At 33.6% G+C, this 15,990-nt stretch overlaps 3 protein-coding genes across 6 annotated transcripts; 1 reads left to right on the forward strand and 2 right to left on the reverse strand.

Moving 5' to 3' along the window:
* Positions 1-206: 206 nt before the first annotated feature.
* Positions 207-7,541, reverse strand: LOC125055962 (beta-1,3-galactosyltransferase 2-like). 3 transcript variants are annotated; one of them, XM_047658750.1, is made up of 7 exons: positions 7,105-7,541; positions 5,085-5,205; positions 4,508-4,667; positions 4,028-4,202; positions 1,898-2,102; positions 1,278-1,400; positions 207-1,117 (listed from the first exon to the last, which is right to left on the reverse strand). In XM_047658750.1, exons 2-7 carry the CDS (start codon positions 5,110-5,112, stop codon positions 861-863), a joined length of 948 nt encoding a protein of 315 aa, XP_047514706.1. In that variant the 5' UTR covers positions 5,113-5,205; positions 7,105-7,541; the 3' UTR covers positions 207-860. The 3 variants fall into 3 exon arrangements, with proteins under 3 accessions (XP_047514706.1, XP_047514707.1, XP_047514708.1); XM_047658751.1 differs by lacking the exon at positions 7,105-7,541 and adding an exon at positions 6,588-7,025; XM_047658752.1 differs by lacking the exon at positions 5,085-5,205.
* A 2,739-nt stretch (positions 7,542-10,280) lies between these two features.
* Positions 10,281-12,810, forward strand: LOC125055731 (rhodanese domain-containing protein CG4456-like). Of its 2 annotated transcripts, none has more exons than XM_047658253.1 (4): positions 10,281-10,500; positions 11,297-11,485; positions 11,921-12,083; positions 12,536-12,810. In XM_047658253.1, the coding sequence occupies exons 1-4, from the start codon at positions 10,431-10,433 to the stop codon at positions 12,582-12,584; spliced, it is 471 nt and encodes a 156-aa protein (XP_047514209.1). In that variant the 5' UTR covers positions 10,281-10,430; the 3' UTR covers positions 12,585-12,810. The 2 variants fall into 2 exon arrangements, with proteins under 2 accessions (XP_047514209.1, XP_047514208.1); XM_047658252.1 differs by having other exon boundaries at positions 10,290-10,500; positions 11,297-11,515.
* LOC125055732 (60S ribosomal protein L37) lies at positions 12,808-13,734 on the reverse strand. The gene is made up of 3 exons (XM_047658254.1): positions 13,664-13,734; positions 13,358-13,493; positions 12,808-12,976 (listed from the first exon to the last, which is right to left on the reverse strand). Exons 1-3 carry the CDS (start codon positions 13,664-13,666, stop codon positions 12,837-12,839), a joined length of 279 nt encoding a protein of 92 aa, XP_047514210.1. The 5' UTR covers positions 13,667-13,734; the 3' UTR covers positions 12,808-12,836.
* Between the last annotated feature and the right edge of the window lie 2,256 nt (positions 13,735-15,990).

The raw sequence follows: 15,990 nt of genomic DNA on the forward strand, positions 1-15,990 counted from the left end.
TCTGGATTCTCACAAATTCGTTTCATATGAAGCGGATATTATAATATGTTGTAATTGAATTTAAAATTAACTTTGCGTTATGGTCGTTAGAATAAGTTCTTTTAATGTGGGCGCCTATGCGGGATTTTGCCCGCATCCTACAGAAATAGACATATTTTATGTTGCTTGCTTTTTGTATGTAAAAATATACTTAGTTGCTAATAAATAAATGTAGTTCCTTAATTTTTATTTAAAAAAAATATTTAAACATACTAAAAGGTTTGTATCCATTAAAACGACTATGTATACAATTTAAAAAGTAAATTAACAAACAATAAAAGAATACAAATATATTCACACTTTTGCTTATAGCTAAGAGTTTTGTGGAATACTTAAAGCCCGCAATAAATAACACCGTAAAGACATAATTCACGAGATTTCGTAACAATCTTGCTAATCCGTTTAACCTATAGGCAAACTGATACCTCTTCCGCAATTTTTTTTTTATAATTGTCACATCTTGCTAATAACAGTGAACTGATTAAAAAAGGGCTAGATTTAGATTGGAGGGTGAGAATGTAAAGCGAAAAACGTATAACAGAAGAAGAAAAACAATTGTGCGTTCCGTTCTGATTGGTCGACAGCATCTTCAGACCAATACGCGTTGACAGTTGACACGCGACACGATACGTCATAACGTCCGTTTGACCAATGACAATCGAATGCAACGTTTCGTCTCGCGTCATTAGTTTTTTTTGTATTTCAATTGACATTTTACTCATATCTGTGAGTTTTTACCACCAAGCATTTCTATTGCTATCAAGCTGTGATGATATAAGTAATTTGTATTGCCGTCTATCGCCAAGTTAAATATTCTTATTTCATTTGACATTTTTGCTCATATCTAAGAGCTCTGACCACCATGCCAAAAGTTCTGGTGGTGTGAAGCCGTGAACTGATGCCAATTCCCAATAAGAGCTTACTAGGGGTAGCCAAGGCCTGTATACACTCAATCTTGGTTCGTGGGTCAATTTTAAACCAAGTTTACGTCTTGCCACTAAATATGTAATGTAAATATCTTCAATGTTAATAAGTGGGACTTCATACGCCGCCAAAAACATTGGTTTGAGGTGTTTTCCTAAAAAAAAAGTTTAGTGAAACTAGTTTAATAGGAAAAAAATACGCAATTTAACAATTTTAATCAGTTTTTAGAAATAGTCCATAATTTTTTTTCTTTTAGAAATCCAAACCGAAACCTCATTGTGGGAAATTTAAATTTTATTAAATTTTAGTGTTACCATTAATCATATACCCATTTCCAGAGAGATATTCCGGCACAAACTCCTCAGGGTACAACCAGCTTGGCATATGCCACTTACTGCTCTCACGACGATCCAGCTCTGCATTCACCATTTTATAACCTAAAATCATTCTTAACATAAAAATTATAAATATCAAACAGTTACATTTTTCTCTTTTTTAATTAAAAATACGCAATAAATTAATTTAAATATCCCGCTTCGATAGCGTGAGCTAGCTCATTGCAATTGTAATATTGTATAGGAGAACAAGTTTTCACTTGGACGGTAGACGCTATTTCAAAAAAAATGATAAAAGGTAGATCAATTCCAAAAAAAAGGCGGGTACGTGTTGAACGAGACTTGGCGCTAAGTCTTCAGTACGTCAACAATGTGTTAAATTTTAACATAGGTACATATTTTGAACACTGTCAAATACCTATGTCATTCATACAGAAAAACTGGTTTGACAAGTCTAGAAACTGGAGGATTGCTTGACGGGCTAGTTTGCGCTACTTGTTCGGGTTTGGATATGTATATTTGTAGTGGTTAATATATATTAAGCGAAATTTCTTATAGACACTTGAAAACTCCTAATATTAATATATAGGCAATATTACCAAGTAGATCAGCGTCTGGCGTGTCGTGCACAACTGTTTCCAACTGCCAAGGGTTTAATAGCATATCATCATCGGTTTTGAGTAAATAATTAACTGATGAGCATTCCTCCGATGCCCACTTCAGCATGAGCGCCACCTTTAACGTGAGATTCTGGTAATGGTCTTTGAATTCGTACACAATTAAATCATCTTCGTGTCTGTCATTCTAAAACAAAAGAAGATCTATGACGCGACATTTCTCCACGCTGATCAGTCTTTGTCTTCATAGGCAAGTGGGCGATTGCTATTATTAGCACAGAATTTACAAACAGAGCAAGGGCAGTTAGAGGCACCAAACGAAGTAAGGCACATTCAGGCACATAACGTTCTTTCTTTTTCCTATTTTAAAGAATATTTGTTTCACAGGATTCAACTTCTGGACATATACGTCACAGCAATTATCATAACCACACATATTCATCGTGCTAAGCTCATAATAGCATAAGCAGTGGTGGCCTAGTGGCTTAAGCATCGACTCTTAACACAAAGTGCGCTATTAACACTTGCCCCTACAGTTAAGGCAAACATCATGAGGATGCCGACATGTCTTAAAACCCAAAATCCACGACATATGTGACAGACACAAAAGGCTGATCACATACTTGTCTATTAAAAAAAACAATGAAAGAAAGGCATGAAATCTGTGGTCTTTATTAGTTATTCCACTGAGTTATTATTATTAAATATAAAGTCGAATTTATAATACTATTGGTTCGGAAAGCTTAAGAATGTCGGATAGTATGTTGCTCAGTTAATTGCAATTGTATGCATCTGGAAATTAATTGAAACCTTCGTTCGTTTTATCATGGATGTGATATTCTCACAAATCAATAATTTGAATTGTCATAACCGCCTGCGTTAAACGGGAAATTAAAAAAAAAACATCAGACATCTGCCCATATTACGAAATTATATAGAAGGCATGTTAGTCCAGTCATTTAAGCTTAAATTAGGTAAGAATCTCGGAATTCGGGATACCCAGCTGTAAGTCTGTAAATAGTTGTATATTGACACCCTAAAAGTTGTCTCAAAACCTACATATGGTAGGGTGTAAGCAACTATTAAATTTCAAGGTCAAAAATCACAAAAATCGGTTTTTTGCGCTTTTTTTGGAAATATCTCATTTCCTATGGGTTTTTTGCTATTTGTATGTATGATCAATATTGTAGAATACAAAATTCTCTATAAATTTTGTTTAAAAAAATTTTTTATACGGTGAACCGTTTTCGAGATAGAGGGCGGAGATCGCGCGGTCACCGCATCACTTCAGGTCAACCGGTGCCTCCGGTCGAAAAAACGGTCCGGTACAAATTTAAAATATAATACAATAGTTAACAAAAATTGACAAATATTTATAATCATTGATTTATCGATAGTTCATCAACTATATATGGCGCGTTTTCGACCGGAGGCACCGGTTGACCTGAACTGATGCGGTGACCGCGCGCTCTCCGCCCTCTATCTCGAAAACGGTTCACCGTATAAAAAAATTTTTTAAACAAAATTTATAGAGAATTTTATATTCTACAATATTGATTATACATACAAATAGCAAAAAACCCATAGGAAATGAGATATTTCCAAAAAAAGCGCAAAAAACCGATTTTTGTGACCTTTGACCTTGAAATTTAATAGTTGCTTACACCCTACCATATGTAGGTTTTGAGACAACTTTTAGGGTGTCAATATACAACTATTTACAGACTTACAGCTGGGTATCTCGAATTCCGAGGTGAACTTACTATAATGACTGGACTAATGTGTAATGTGTGTGTGTAATGTACTAGACATTACAAGACTTTCTACCGAGAGATAGATAGATAGGGGTGTCGCTTGTAGAAGTTCGCCCATTGTATAGTGAAAACTTCATCATGGTCTTGACTGTGATAATAAAACATGTAAAGATAGTAATTAATAAAATTAATAAAGCAAAACTATTTTGACAATATTATTTTTAACGGCTTTTTCGATTCTCTAGTGCAGCTTCCCTTACACGCCACGTCCTTGCTGCAGTGCATCGCATTAGATGAAAACGAAATTCATTATTTAAAAAAAAAAAAACCTCAAGAAACAAAAGCTTCCCATACATACCAGATGCTGCAACTCCTCACCACTTAAGCCCAATATAAACAAAGTAGGCACTCGAGTAGCCCATGTATTTCTGATCGCATACCTCTGCTCCGTGTGAGAAGGCGCAGAGGTTACCATCACCAGAAGTGGCATATTATCTTTGCACGGTGCTATTTTCGGCTCAAGAAGTAGTCTTCTAAAAGTTTTAATATAGAGGTTAATCTCTTATGAACTGAAAATTCTCTTGAAATACTCTAAACCTCTTTTCTCTGCGATATATTATATACGTATAGTAAACTACTTAAGTGTAACTTATTATAATGGATTACTCAAACAAGGATGTTCATATTTCTAGGATATCAATTGTGAATAATTAAAAAACAGCAGAGTTTTTTTTTCTTGGGGAGAATTCCTTCGTTAACGGTCCTTTAAATGTTATGTGAAAATCACAATAAACATAAAAAGTGAGTAAAATAAATAAATAACGATAATAGTACATACATTTCCTGCAAATAATCCGATAGGCTTCGCGATTTTCTAAAATGATTAAGATTCTGCTGCACAGTAACGTCTTCGGTAACATGTGTCATACACAAACAACATATCAACGTAGATAATATAATAAAAAATAGCAAATTTCTTATGGTACTCGTTCTTATAACTGTAAATCAATTTGAAAAAATGATTAGGTATATAGGTATGAAATTTTAAACTAAATATAAAAAGCATGTGTATAATCATCAACATCTATTGTGTATTTCATATTAAGAACACAGGTGAGGAAAAAACTCGCCACGAAAGGTCCGTTTTGGCGGTAAACGAAGCGACGCGCGACGCGGGAAGGGTGTAAAATACTCTAGGCGGTAAAATATCTATTACCCTGCAAAAGTGAAGTACTCTTTACTTTAATTGTGTTGGCTAGAACAAAGTACAATGAGGTAACGCGCTTAGTCTACGCGAAATCACTGGAATTTAACAGGGCAGGGAATTTATAATTGTTAAAGTAAGTACGTCAAAAATAAGATGTCGATCATACTATTGACGTCTTTACTAAATTAATAGGGAAATTATAAACTACCTGTCTTAAACACATTGGCCTTCATCATAATATTTTTTTCTATTTAATATTTGTTGATTTTTTGATATTGTCTAATCTTCCTTTATCGGGATTACTGTTACAGAACATTGAGTCCTAAGTTCTGAAAAACAATTAAATTAGTGACACCAACTCTCTAAAGAACTCAAATGGCAAAAAAAATACTTTTTAAGTTTATAGCTTGGTTTTTCGACATCGATTTCTACTACAAATTAGATTTAGTTCATTGATGTCATAAAGTAGGTACGTCTTATGGACAATGTTTCTTTCTTGTTATACAACAATAAGCTGTTTGGCTAATATCTAAGCTGTTTGAACTTTAAAAAATTCATATTAATAGTATTTGTGTTAATCCACATATTCTCTGCAATAATGATCATTATGATATATATTGTTATTATAATATGTATCCTATCAAAACTCAAATGTGACAAATATTGCAATAAAAGGCCTGTAATCACTTTGATTAGTGCGAGTGCAAGTGATTAGTAATTGAGGATGATTAGTGCAGATGTGTAGTGCAAGTAGTGGCCAATTCTTGTTTAGTGGCTCTGTTAAGTAAATTCAGCTGTCGATAGCTGTCGATCAGCAAGTTTGGACGAACATCGAGAAGCGCGCTTGCAATTGAAAGAAGTACTGAAAGAAGTATTAAACGCGGTGCTATCTGAAACCGAAGAAGTTTTGGAAGCTGAACTTGCAAGACCAAGAAAAGTATGGGTTCGAAAATGGATTAATAGAAGGCGCAAGGCGCAAGCTACCAACTCCATAAGGTTTTGGCTGCTTAAGATACGACGGAATATTACTTTGCTCTCAGGTTGACTGAAGAGTCCTGCTGTTTCCAGACGTGTTTTGGCCCGCTGCGAGGGAGGGGGAAGGGAGGGCGCACGCGACTTCACTACTCGCAGTTCACTCGCAAAAAAATAGAACACGCTTCTAATTACTTTATATTATTACTACGCTGCCAACTAATCACCTGCACTAATCAGTCGCTGTCCACACTTGTTTTCTCCTAATCACTAATCAAAGTGAATACAGGCCTTTAGGATTCACAATAATTTTTAAAATAAATTGATTGAAATTGTGGACGAATTTTACAAATTGCTACTTAGTTCTATACTCTTTGATTATGTGTAATCTATTGAGCAGTGACAATTTTATTAGCACAGCTGATTAAAGTATGATTTTTGAAAGTGATATGAACATAATTGCTATCAATTAGTTTCCGGCAAAATATTAATATTCAGGAACATTGTATTGTTACTTTTACTAGCCAAGAGTATCCATTTGTAAATATCCTTAATTTCGTATGTGTTTGTTTAGAAATAGGTTATGATAACGAAAAGTGCAATAAGCGAAATTGTAAATTAATAATTAAATAAGGTAAGCCGAAATTTTTTATTTACCACAAGCCAAGTTCCTCGCATTCTTTATGTAATTGTAACTACATTATATGTGAGCAAATTGTGTTATTAGATGACAAGTTACCTTATAATATCTCTGATTTTCTGAAGAAATACATTTTTGTTTTTCACTTGTAATATCTTGTGCACTTTTTACTGTCAATACAACAGTATAAATGATATTCCTTATACATTTGCCAGTGATATGATATCCACTAGAGCTTATCGGTAGCATTAGATGATTATCGATTATGTTTGCTCTGTCCTAGTAGATATTATATATTATTTTTCTATACGCGATAATTTATATACGTACGATAACTAAACATTTTCAACCGAAAATCAAAATGTTGTTTGTTTCAGGTTATGTTAGGTTTTAAAAACAAGCCAGAAGCTGGACGGTGTGATCAAAAGAAATTTTGAGCAGAAAAATATGCAGCAGTAAGACATATTTCATTATAATGAAGTTGTGATTTTTGTTTATAAAAAGAGATTACCCGAAAAGCGATTTGATGTTATATTCTTAATACATTATTCCTGATTAAAATTGTAAATCAATAATATTTTTGTTTTTAATGTTTGTCGTAACGCGAAATACATACCAAATCCATCCAAACTTTTAGACGGTCAGTTAAGTGGCGGTTTCATTAATTGCAAGACAATTTTTAGCTTGTCAGCGGCTCCAGGATCAATATAAGGAACTTTTTTTGAAACGTATCTAATAAAATAAAGCACGTCACTACAGCTAAAGTGGCCGGGCAACTGTATCAAACAAAATTAATATATATAATCTTTGGTGGCGAACTCCGTGTTAACGTAGTATTCGGTTCTTAGCGATTGCGACGCGCGACTGTGTCGTGCGACTTATTGAACTATGATCATGTAATATGTATATGGAGGGGAAACCCCGCGACCGCGACTCGGCTACAGTGATGCCAACTTAGGGGTTTTCCCCTAAAATGTAGTAGAAATCAAGATGTCCAGGCTTTTAGGGGGTACATAATCCCAGAAAAATATATTCGTAGAAAACGCACATTCTTATTTTTATTAATTACATACATTAAGCCTCGAACCCAACTAAAAAAGTAAACCAAATATAAACTCCAAGCATGACAATAATATATAAATATTAAAAAAAAATATATCTATATTAAGGGTATTCGAAGTTGATCCTAGGGGGAACAATCTGTAGAAATTGGCATTTGACGAATGGCCTTGTGATTCTGTAACTTACTTTTCGAACTCTCACAGCGGTTTTCGCAGCGGCGGTCGCGCTCAAATCAGTCGTGAAGCAGTCATTTTACGATTTGGCATTCTGATAAACTACAAGCTCCCTCTTTACGGTGAGTTACAGAATCGCAAGGCAGTGCTGTGTTGTATCGATGACAGTGCCGTCGCGCGACATAGGCGATAACCACAACAAAATTTAAATGTTTTTTATTTGAAAGCATCTCATCTGCTCGCTTCAACATTAACAAAATTTTGTCCATCATCATAATTTTTACGGATGCCTAGATAATAATAATGTCACAAAAGGAATATGATCTTCATACTCCAGTATAAGTATCACAACTTTTTTCCTACCTGCGGAGAATTTTCGTACTGGAATAGAACATAACCATCATCGATAAAAGCTGCGATAAGAATGCATTTCGCGGTCGCTGACATCGGAAAGCTAGTGTCACTCCGCGACATGCCACTAGGGTCGCGGAATAATCGTAGTCGCTAAAGGCTGATTTACACGTATTAAGTTGCCAAGTCTTAACTAAATTTTAACTAAATTTCAAGTGACTTAATTTTAAGAAACCGTTTACACGTAAAAATACAAAATAATTAGTTAAACTCATTTATTCGCTCAAGATGGACGACCACAGAACAAAATATTATAGGATTTTCTCTTCCTGATTGGGGATTTACTGTATTGTATGCTCCAATACATGATTGTGAAGGTTCTGGGGACTCAACGTAATACGTATTTGAAGAAGGCGAAGGAGTAAAACGGCTACTATTATTCATTGGGGAAGGGGTTCTACTACTGTTCATTAATTGTTGTATACGCATATCGGACAAATAGTTTTGGATATGTTTTTGAGCTTCCAGCGCCGAAAGCAAAAGCATAGCTTTGCAATGACTCCGCCAGCTTATGCTTTTCACTTAAATTTAACTAAATTTTGCCTGTCCAAACGTGTCAAGTGATTAGCCACGCCCACCAACTTAACCGAAAAATAGACAAAATTCTATTCTACCTTGTTTAGTTGCAACTAAATTTTAACTTGCAACTTCTTACTAAATTCACTGTTTACACGGGTTAAGTTACTTAAAATTAAGTTAATATTTAGTAAATTTTTAGTCAACTTAATACGTGTAAATCGGCCATAAGTTGAGTAAGTTCCAAATGCTATATTTACCGGCATGTCGGCGGGCAACACTCGCGGGCCCAAATTGCGGGCATGATTTTTTCTTAGACGTGTCGACGGGATGTGCCGAAAATTTTGGAGATAAGTTTAAGTGTGTTTTACCCCTTTTTAGGAATCTCCATAATATTAGGAAACGTCGGATAAATTTAAAATTATGTTGAATAGTTGTCAATTTATAATAATACATAACTTTAATCCGGTTAAAAAGTTTTTTCTTTAAATATTAGGTATTTCAACCAACCAACCAAAATAAGTTTTATCTACCCGTAATATAGACCATACGTACATTATATAAATTGGTAGTACCTAGTAAATAGCGTAGTTCCTGCGTTATATAGTGACTACTAACAATAATTTTATATAGATGGCTTAAAGAAACTGGTGCTTCGGTATTTCATAAATACCAATAACAACAAGCAATCGCATAGTTATCATACATCTTATTAATATAAATAATTTGATTTAATAGATAAATGAGGTGTCATTCCATGGATTAGTTGCAGCCGCAGAAGAGACGGACGGATTTACATATCATATCCGTAGATAAATCATTAGATATAGGTACTATCGACCATTGTTTTAGCATCAATTGTACCTACGTGAATTAACCTTCCATTAATCTTGAATTTTTCAATCACTGTTTTCGTTATACATATTAACTTATCACTCAAGAAAATAGAACAATACAATTAACATTGTATTAAGTCTTGTCAATATTTATTATATTTGCAACACTGTGAAAGTACAACAATTCTGAACTGTCGTAAATTCAAACACTAATAACTGCTAACGTTTTTCATCTATTCATGATTATTATTAAAAATAGGAATGCCAGTTGTCACTGCTTAGAGTCCGACCTCCTAGGTATATAAATTAAATTAGGTTAAATAACCTACTCAATCATTTATGTACTTAACGAATTTTTAGTATTATATATGGTTTATTTGCCATTTTTATCTATAACATATGAGTGAGTACAATAATTAATAATACTAATGTAATATATTCTTTAGGACTGTTGATTTTCACACTTCTCCCATAATTTAAGCTGAATCATAACTGGATGCAATATAGTCTAAGGGTCTGTTTCACAATGTACGGATAAGTTCTAAATAAGCTATTTATTACGTATTGGTAGAATAAACACTATTGTTGCGTTTCACGACTGTTACGTAGCGCTATTCGTCACATAAAGTCCATCATAAGTTATGAGTCCGATGAAGTGTCAAATAGCACAATAATTTATCTTACAAATAATTTGTGTTGCATAACTATTTGGTACTTATCCATACATTGTGAAACAGACCCTAAGCATGGTTTATTATCATTGTGACATTAAATATCATAATGATATTTGACAACACCAATATCGGTACGATATGTCAATGTCATGTGATTTTCGTCAAGGCGGTACTTTGAATTTATAGTTTTTATTGAGTTACTCGATTTAATACACAAATCCTTTTTGTTATTTCAGTGGAGGTAGTATATTTGTGAAAAAATAAATTACAATGATGAGATACCGACAAAAGTTTGCCGCCTTGATAACTAATAAATTTCAAAGTAGTTTTTGTAAACAAGGTAAGTGCCTAATAGTTGAAAAGTATTTGAACTTGCAGTTACAGTCAAAACCGGTTATAACGACATTGAAGGGACCGCATAGTTGCCGACGTTATATCCGATAGTCGTTATAAGCAATGTCATATACACAAGTACAGTACATATGTATGTACATAGTTATCGATCTAGAATAGGTAGGTATGGGTTATAATATAGTATGTTAATATTATAATATGTAAACGAGTCAAAAAAGAAACAAAATTATTTATTTATTATATATATATGTATTTATTACGAAATAATTAGGTACAAAAGTAAACCACTCAGTCTATTTTTTTCTAGGCCAGTCTCAAATATTTTTTGCATTTTGCGTTTCATACTCCTCAAGGTATGAGTATCACCATTCAAACTGTTCGTTAAAGGCAACAAATTTTTGCAAAATCGTTACAGCGTTAAGAGCCTCGGAAATCGTTGTTGGCTGAAGCTGTTCGTTGGGAGAAAGTGCGTAGGTAATAATATGCCTAAATATTCATTCAATGCTTATAAATAAGATTTAAAATCGTTTTTATTGTTTTGTTTTGCTGAGACAAGAAGCGGTTGGTCGTTATAGCCGATGAATACGATAAACTTTCGTCGTTGTAAGCGATATGTCGCTGTATCCGATGTTGTTATAAGCGGTTTCTTTACTGAATAGTTTACTAGGGATTCGGACGGGACCATACAATCCGGTTGTAATAACCGATAGGTCGTTGTAAACGATGTCGTTATAAACGGTTTTGACTGTATTTGTATTATTAATTTATTTGGTATTTTTTAGGTCCTAATATTCTTAAAGCAAATAGTTTAAAAAGCAATCAGATATTTGGTTGTAACTTGACTTTAAAACAAAGTTATGTTACTAAGATAGATGAACATGTGGCTACATATGAAGAAGTAGCAAAGAGTGTGAACAAACCAAAGAAAATGATTGTGGATGTACGTAATCAAGATGAAATCAAAACCACAGGTCAAATCCCTTCAAGTATCAACATACCATGTAATGTAATTATTTAGTTATGGCAGCTACATTTGGGTACATAATTTGTTATCTAAAAGTAATCTTTCTAGTGCCTTACAACCTTAAAGAGCAGTTTTATCCTAGTAGCGTAAGTGTGCCTAAACCTTGAGGTTATGCTTTCAAATAACTGCGCCCCAATCACGTTTTGTGTACCATAATGAACATGCATCGCTTGCATGGTAAAAAAAACAGTTCATCATGCATTTAAGCCCTAAAAATAGAAAGGATGTGAAGCACAGAAAACTGATCACCTACATACCTATGAAATGATCATGATGAGCAGATACAGAATTCTGAGGCCAAGGCCATATTACCACTTTTTAAAATATATTTACATAGATCTCACAAAATAATAAATTAATATAATCTAATAATTATTTCCAGTGAAGAATATACAAGAAGTATTGGAGTCAATGTCTGAAGCAGAGTTTCAAAAAAAATACCACAGGTCTAAGCCTTCACAATCTGATGAATTAATTTTCTATTGCAAATCAGGAAAGAGAGCTACAGAAGCGACTAATGTTGCTTTAAAACTTGGTTATTCTAAGTACTGTGATCTTTTTATTATGATTCTAACTTAATCTATTTTCATAATTTTAAAGCCCAGTTCAAATAATTGATTAATTCATTAAACATCATTTTACAGAAGTGTTTGAAAGACAGTGTCTTTAAACAGATTTATTATAATCTTATTCTCATAAATATAGAAAAAGGATAGTTGTCACTCATTCATTCCCTTCCAAAATCTGTCTCTTCAACTGTGACTTGAACCTATATATATTATATACCTCACAACACATATATTATAATCTGATAAATTTAAAATTAATAGAAGCCAGAACCAACAAGGTTTTAATTTTGATTTATTGAAGTCTTATTTCACTATTTATATGATAAGAGGTTTTGTAATTTCATAATCGTAATATTGGTGGTGCCAAAATCAAGCAATAATTCTATCTTTCTCAGGTGATTAGCATTAATAAACACATTATTTTACAGGTCCAAAAAGTTTTTGCCTGGCTGGGATGGATGGAATGAAAAAAAATAAATGTTAAAGTAACCACTTGATTTAAAAAATATTTATTCCAAGAATATCTTAATCATTGAAAAAGACCATATGATTTGAAATTTATGAGAATATTGTATTATACTCAAAACAAAAAAGTGTTATCTTTTATCTTCTACTCTTTTACCAAAATCAATTAATAAAGCCATAATGTATAGAAAGATAGCTTTATGATTTTGAAATCAAGTTAATAAAAAGATTTAAATTTTGTGAACCTTTTAATTAGTAAAATGTCTACGAGGAGGCAACTGCTTTCTTAGGGGTAGGTTGGCCCTCTTTGAAACCATTGCGGAAGCGCCTTCTGACAATCTTAAGATGACGCATACGACCAGTTCCAGTGGTCTTCCTCCTCTTAGCCTTCACCGACCAGTGGTCTAAAAAAGATACAGATATTTGATAACAAAATTTAATTGTTTGAAAGCTATAAAAACCAACTGTCTCGATAAAATTGGAAAGATATTTAGTCTAAAATATTGGTATTAATGTGCACATGCTTAGAAGCAATATTAGTTAATGACTAGTTGCATTTAGCTTAGGATAAATTACATGTATTATGATTGTCTGAAATATGTAGCTTTCTATGGATTAGAATATCCACAAAATTTACCACATAATTCATATTGTTTACCTACATCTACAAGAAAGTATTAAATTAGTTAAACACCTCCTCAATCTATGTAGGAATTTTCGTGTACAATTACCTATATATAACCTGTGAAAGAACCAACTACACGTTACAATTTTTAAAAACTTACAAGAGCGTAATTTGGCTGCAGGGTATCCACACTGAGCGCATTTTGATTTTTGAATATGATAAGAAGATCTGCCACATCTTCTACATAGTGTGTGAGTCTTATTTCGGCGTTTACCGAAGCTCGATGTTCCCTTCGTCTGCAATCAAGAGTAAACAAACCTTAAAATTATACACAATAACACAAAATATGATCACTCCGTAACTAATAACACTGAAATTAACTGAATTAATCACAAAAAGCACGATATCACATAGAAATATCCATGATTCTTAAAGATTTATTTATTCATTTAAAAAAATACACTACCATTTTTGCCGAATTTGACAATGAAAGAAAGAGGTTAGGTGTTGCTACTTGATGACCCTAATAATTTTTTTTTTTTTTTTTTTTTTTTTTCCTTTATGGCTCTGGCACGGTTTGTGCATTAGCCAGTGTCAAGTAGGTATAAGATTTTTATAAGTCGCTGTTTTAATTATTTACAGTTTATGAATAATAAAAAAACGAAGGAAACTAATCGCGACATAACATAGATGATTGAAAACGCATTAAATTTACAACAAAATCAGAATAGTTACATAAGGGGAAAAATTAATCAAAATTATAGTTTAATGTTATTATTTACAATAAATATACTTATAATACTATATACAAGGGGATTTAAATCTCGAAGAAGTAAAGAAATATTGGTAGGAAGGGGAACAGAGAGAGATACTAAAGAAGTGTATAAGGAAGAATGGTCATATTTAGGACAAGAAAAGAAAACATGATTCAGGTCAGAATAGCTCTCGCCACACTCACAGGCGGTACTAGTTACGATACCAAGTTTGTGCAAATGAACTGGAAGGCTGTTATGTCCCAGACGCATACGGATTATAGTTGAAGTGGTGGTTTTACCAAGCGACAATTTGGCAAACCATGGCTTCCTGGGAACGGAAGACTGTATAGCATACAAGAAACGACCCTTAATCCGGCCTTTCTCTTCCCAACACATATTCCACGATTTGTGGAGATATATGCCGGGCAAAGCAGCAAGATCATGGCCAAAATTCTTGTACGGGTGTACGTCACCGGTCTCAGTAGCACTGTTAGCCAAACTGTCAGCTTTTACATTTCCAGAGATACCACAGTGACTAGGTATCCAACAGAATGAAACTAAATAGTTGTGTAATTGGCAGTGCAACAGCTTTCTCTTACATTCAAATATTACATGAAAAAATGGGTTAAGTTTTAGTGAAAATTTTGCTAAGCTCTGTAAAGCACTTAAGGAATCGGTAAATATAACGGTTTTTTTGAGTTTGAAACACAACACGTATTCAAGAGCTTTTAGTAGTCCAAAACATTCACCGGTAAAGACCGATGATTCCGGAGGTAATTTAATTTTCTGAACTATGTTGTATTGTTTGTGAAACACTCCAACACCAACACACCCATTGGAGTGTTTAGATGAATCTGTGTACATTTGATGCCAGTTAGGCCATTTGCTATTGACATTGCAATTAAAAATTGCATTGGCATTAAAATCAGATTTTTCAATGCCAAGAGAAAAGCAAATCTCTGGAGAAAGAAGAAGAGAATCATAAGAAGAGCTAAATAGAGGAAGTACATTAAAGGAATGAGTTGGGGCTTGTAATTGTTTGAATTTCAGGAAGCTTTTTAATAGACAAGGTATAGGTTTATGTGAAGAGGGTAATTTTAGAGAAAGAGACTCCAGTTTGGAGATGAGGGGATGATGGAACTGGACAATTCTAAAAATGAATCTATCTGACAGATATTGACGTCTTAAGTTTAATGGAGGGTCACAACATTCTATTTGCAAAGCATTAACCGGGCTTGATTTCATGGCACCAGAAACAATCCTTAAAGCCCTAGACTGTATGAGGTCTAGTTTTCTAAAGCCAGCTACATTACCTGGATCTAAGAAAAAGGTCCCAAAATCCAGTACACTTCTAATAACAGCATTATACACCAACCTCAATGTGGCTGGGTGAGCACCCCACCAAACTCCACTGAGACATCTCAGCATGTTCAAGTGTCGCTCACATTTACCAACTACAAATTCGCAGTGTGGTTGACCTGTTAGTTTAGAATCAAGTATAACTCCTAAGAACTTTACTTGATTATAAACTGGTAATATATGACGATCATATGTTATAGTAGGTGAGGGAGGAGAACGGGATTTAGTGAAAAGTACAACGGAACTTTTTGAGGGAGACAGATCTAGGCCATTTGCATCCATCCAGGATTTTAGCAAAGATAAAGAGGAGGAAACATGTTGTTCAGCAATACTTACACACATATCAGAGGCATAAATAACTAAGTCATCGGCATATTGTAATAAACTAACTGAATCTCCAATTGAATCTTCTAGGTCATATGTATAAATATTGTACAATAAAGGGCTCAGAACAGACCCTTGTGGCAAGCCCCTCCATACCAGCCTACTAGGCATATAAGGGCCGCCAACATCTAAAATAATTTTCCTCTCCGAAAGAAGATTTACAATGAAATTAGTTAAAAAATAAGGAACCTTTAATTTATTTAATTTACTTTTAAGAATATGTAACAAAACGTTATCATAAGCCGAATTAATATCCAAGAAAGCAGCGACTACTGACTTTTTATCTGTGAAAGCA

The sequence above is a fragment of the Pieris napi genome, chromosome 14 (genome assembly GCF_905475465.1).
Source record: "Pieris napi chromosome 14, ilPieNapi1.2, whole genome shotgun sequence".
In the NCBI taxonomy this organism is placed as follows: Eukaryota; Metazoa; Arthropoda; class Insecta; order Lepidoptera; family Pieridae; genus Pieris; species Pieris napi.

What these genes read in the sequence shown, in the direction of transcription:
- LOC125055962 (XM_047658750.1), bottom strand. Translation starts at nt 5,112, where the DNA reads ATGATGAAGGCCAATGTGTTTAAGACAG. An exon ending in TCGGATTATTTGCAGGAAAT is followed by an intron (nt 4,203 to 4,507) that starts GTATGTACTATT and finishes TAAAACTTTTAG; the next exon opens with AAGACTACTTCTTGAGCCGA. An exon ending in GCCAGACGCTGATCTACTTG is followed by an intron (nt 1,401 to 1,897) that starts GTAATATTGCCT and finishes GAATGATTTTAG; the next exon opens with GTTATAAAATGGTGAATGCA.
- LOC125055731 (XM_047658252.1), top strand. Translation starts at nt 10,431, where the DNA reads ATGATGAGATACCGACAAAAGTTTGCCGCCTTGATAACTAATAAATTT. An exon ending in TTCAAGTATCAACATACCAT is followed by an intron (nt 11,516 to 11,920) that starts GTAATGTAATTA and finishes AATTATTTCCAG; the next exon opens with TGAAGAATATACAAGAAGTA. An exon ending in TTAAAACTTGGTTATTCTAA is followed by an intron (nt 12,084 to 12,535) that starts GTACTGTGATCT and finishes ATTATTTTACAG; the next exon opens with GTCCAAAAAGTTTTTGCCTG.
- LOC125055732 (XM_047658254.1), bottom strand. An exon ending in TGCAGCCAAATTACGCTCTT is followed by an intron (nt 12,977 to 13,357) that starts GTAAGTTTTTAA and finishes TATCTTTTTTAG; the next exon opens with ACCACTGGTCGGTGAAGGCT.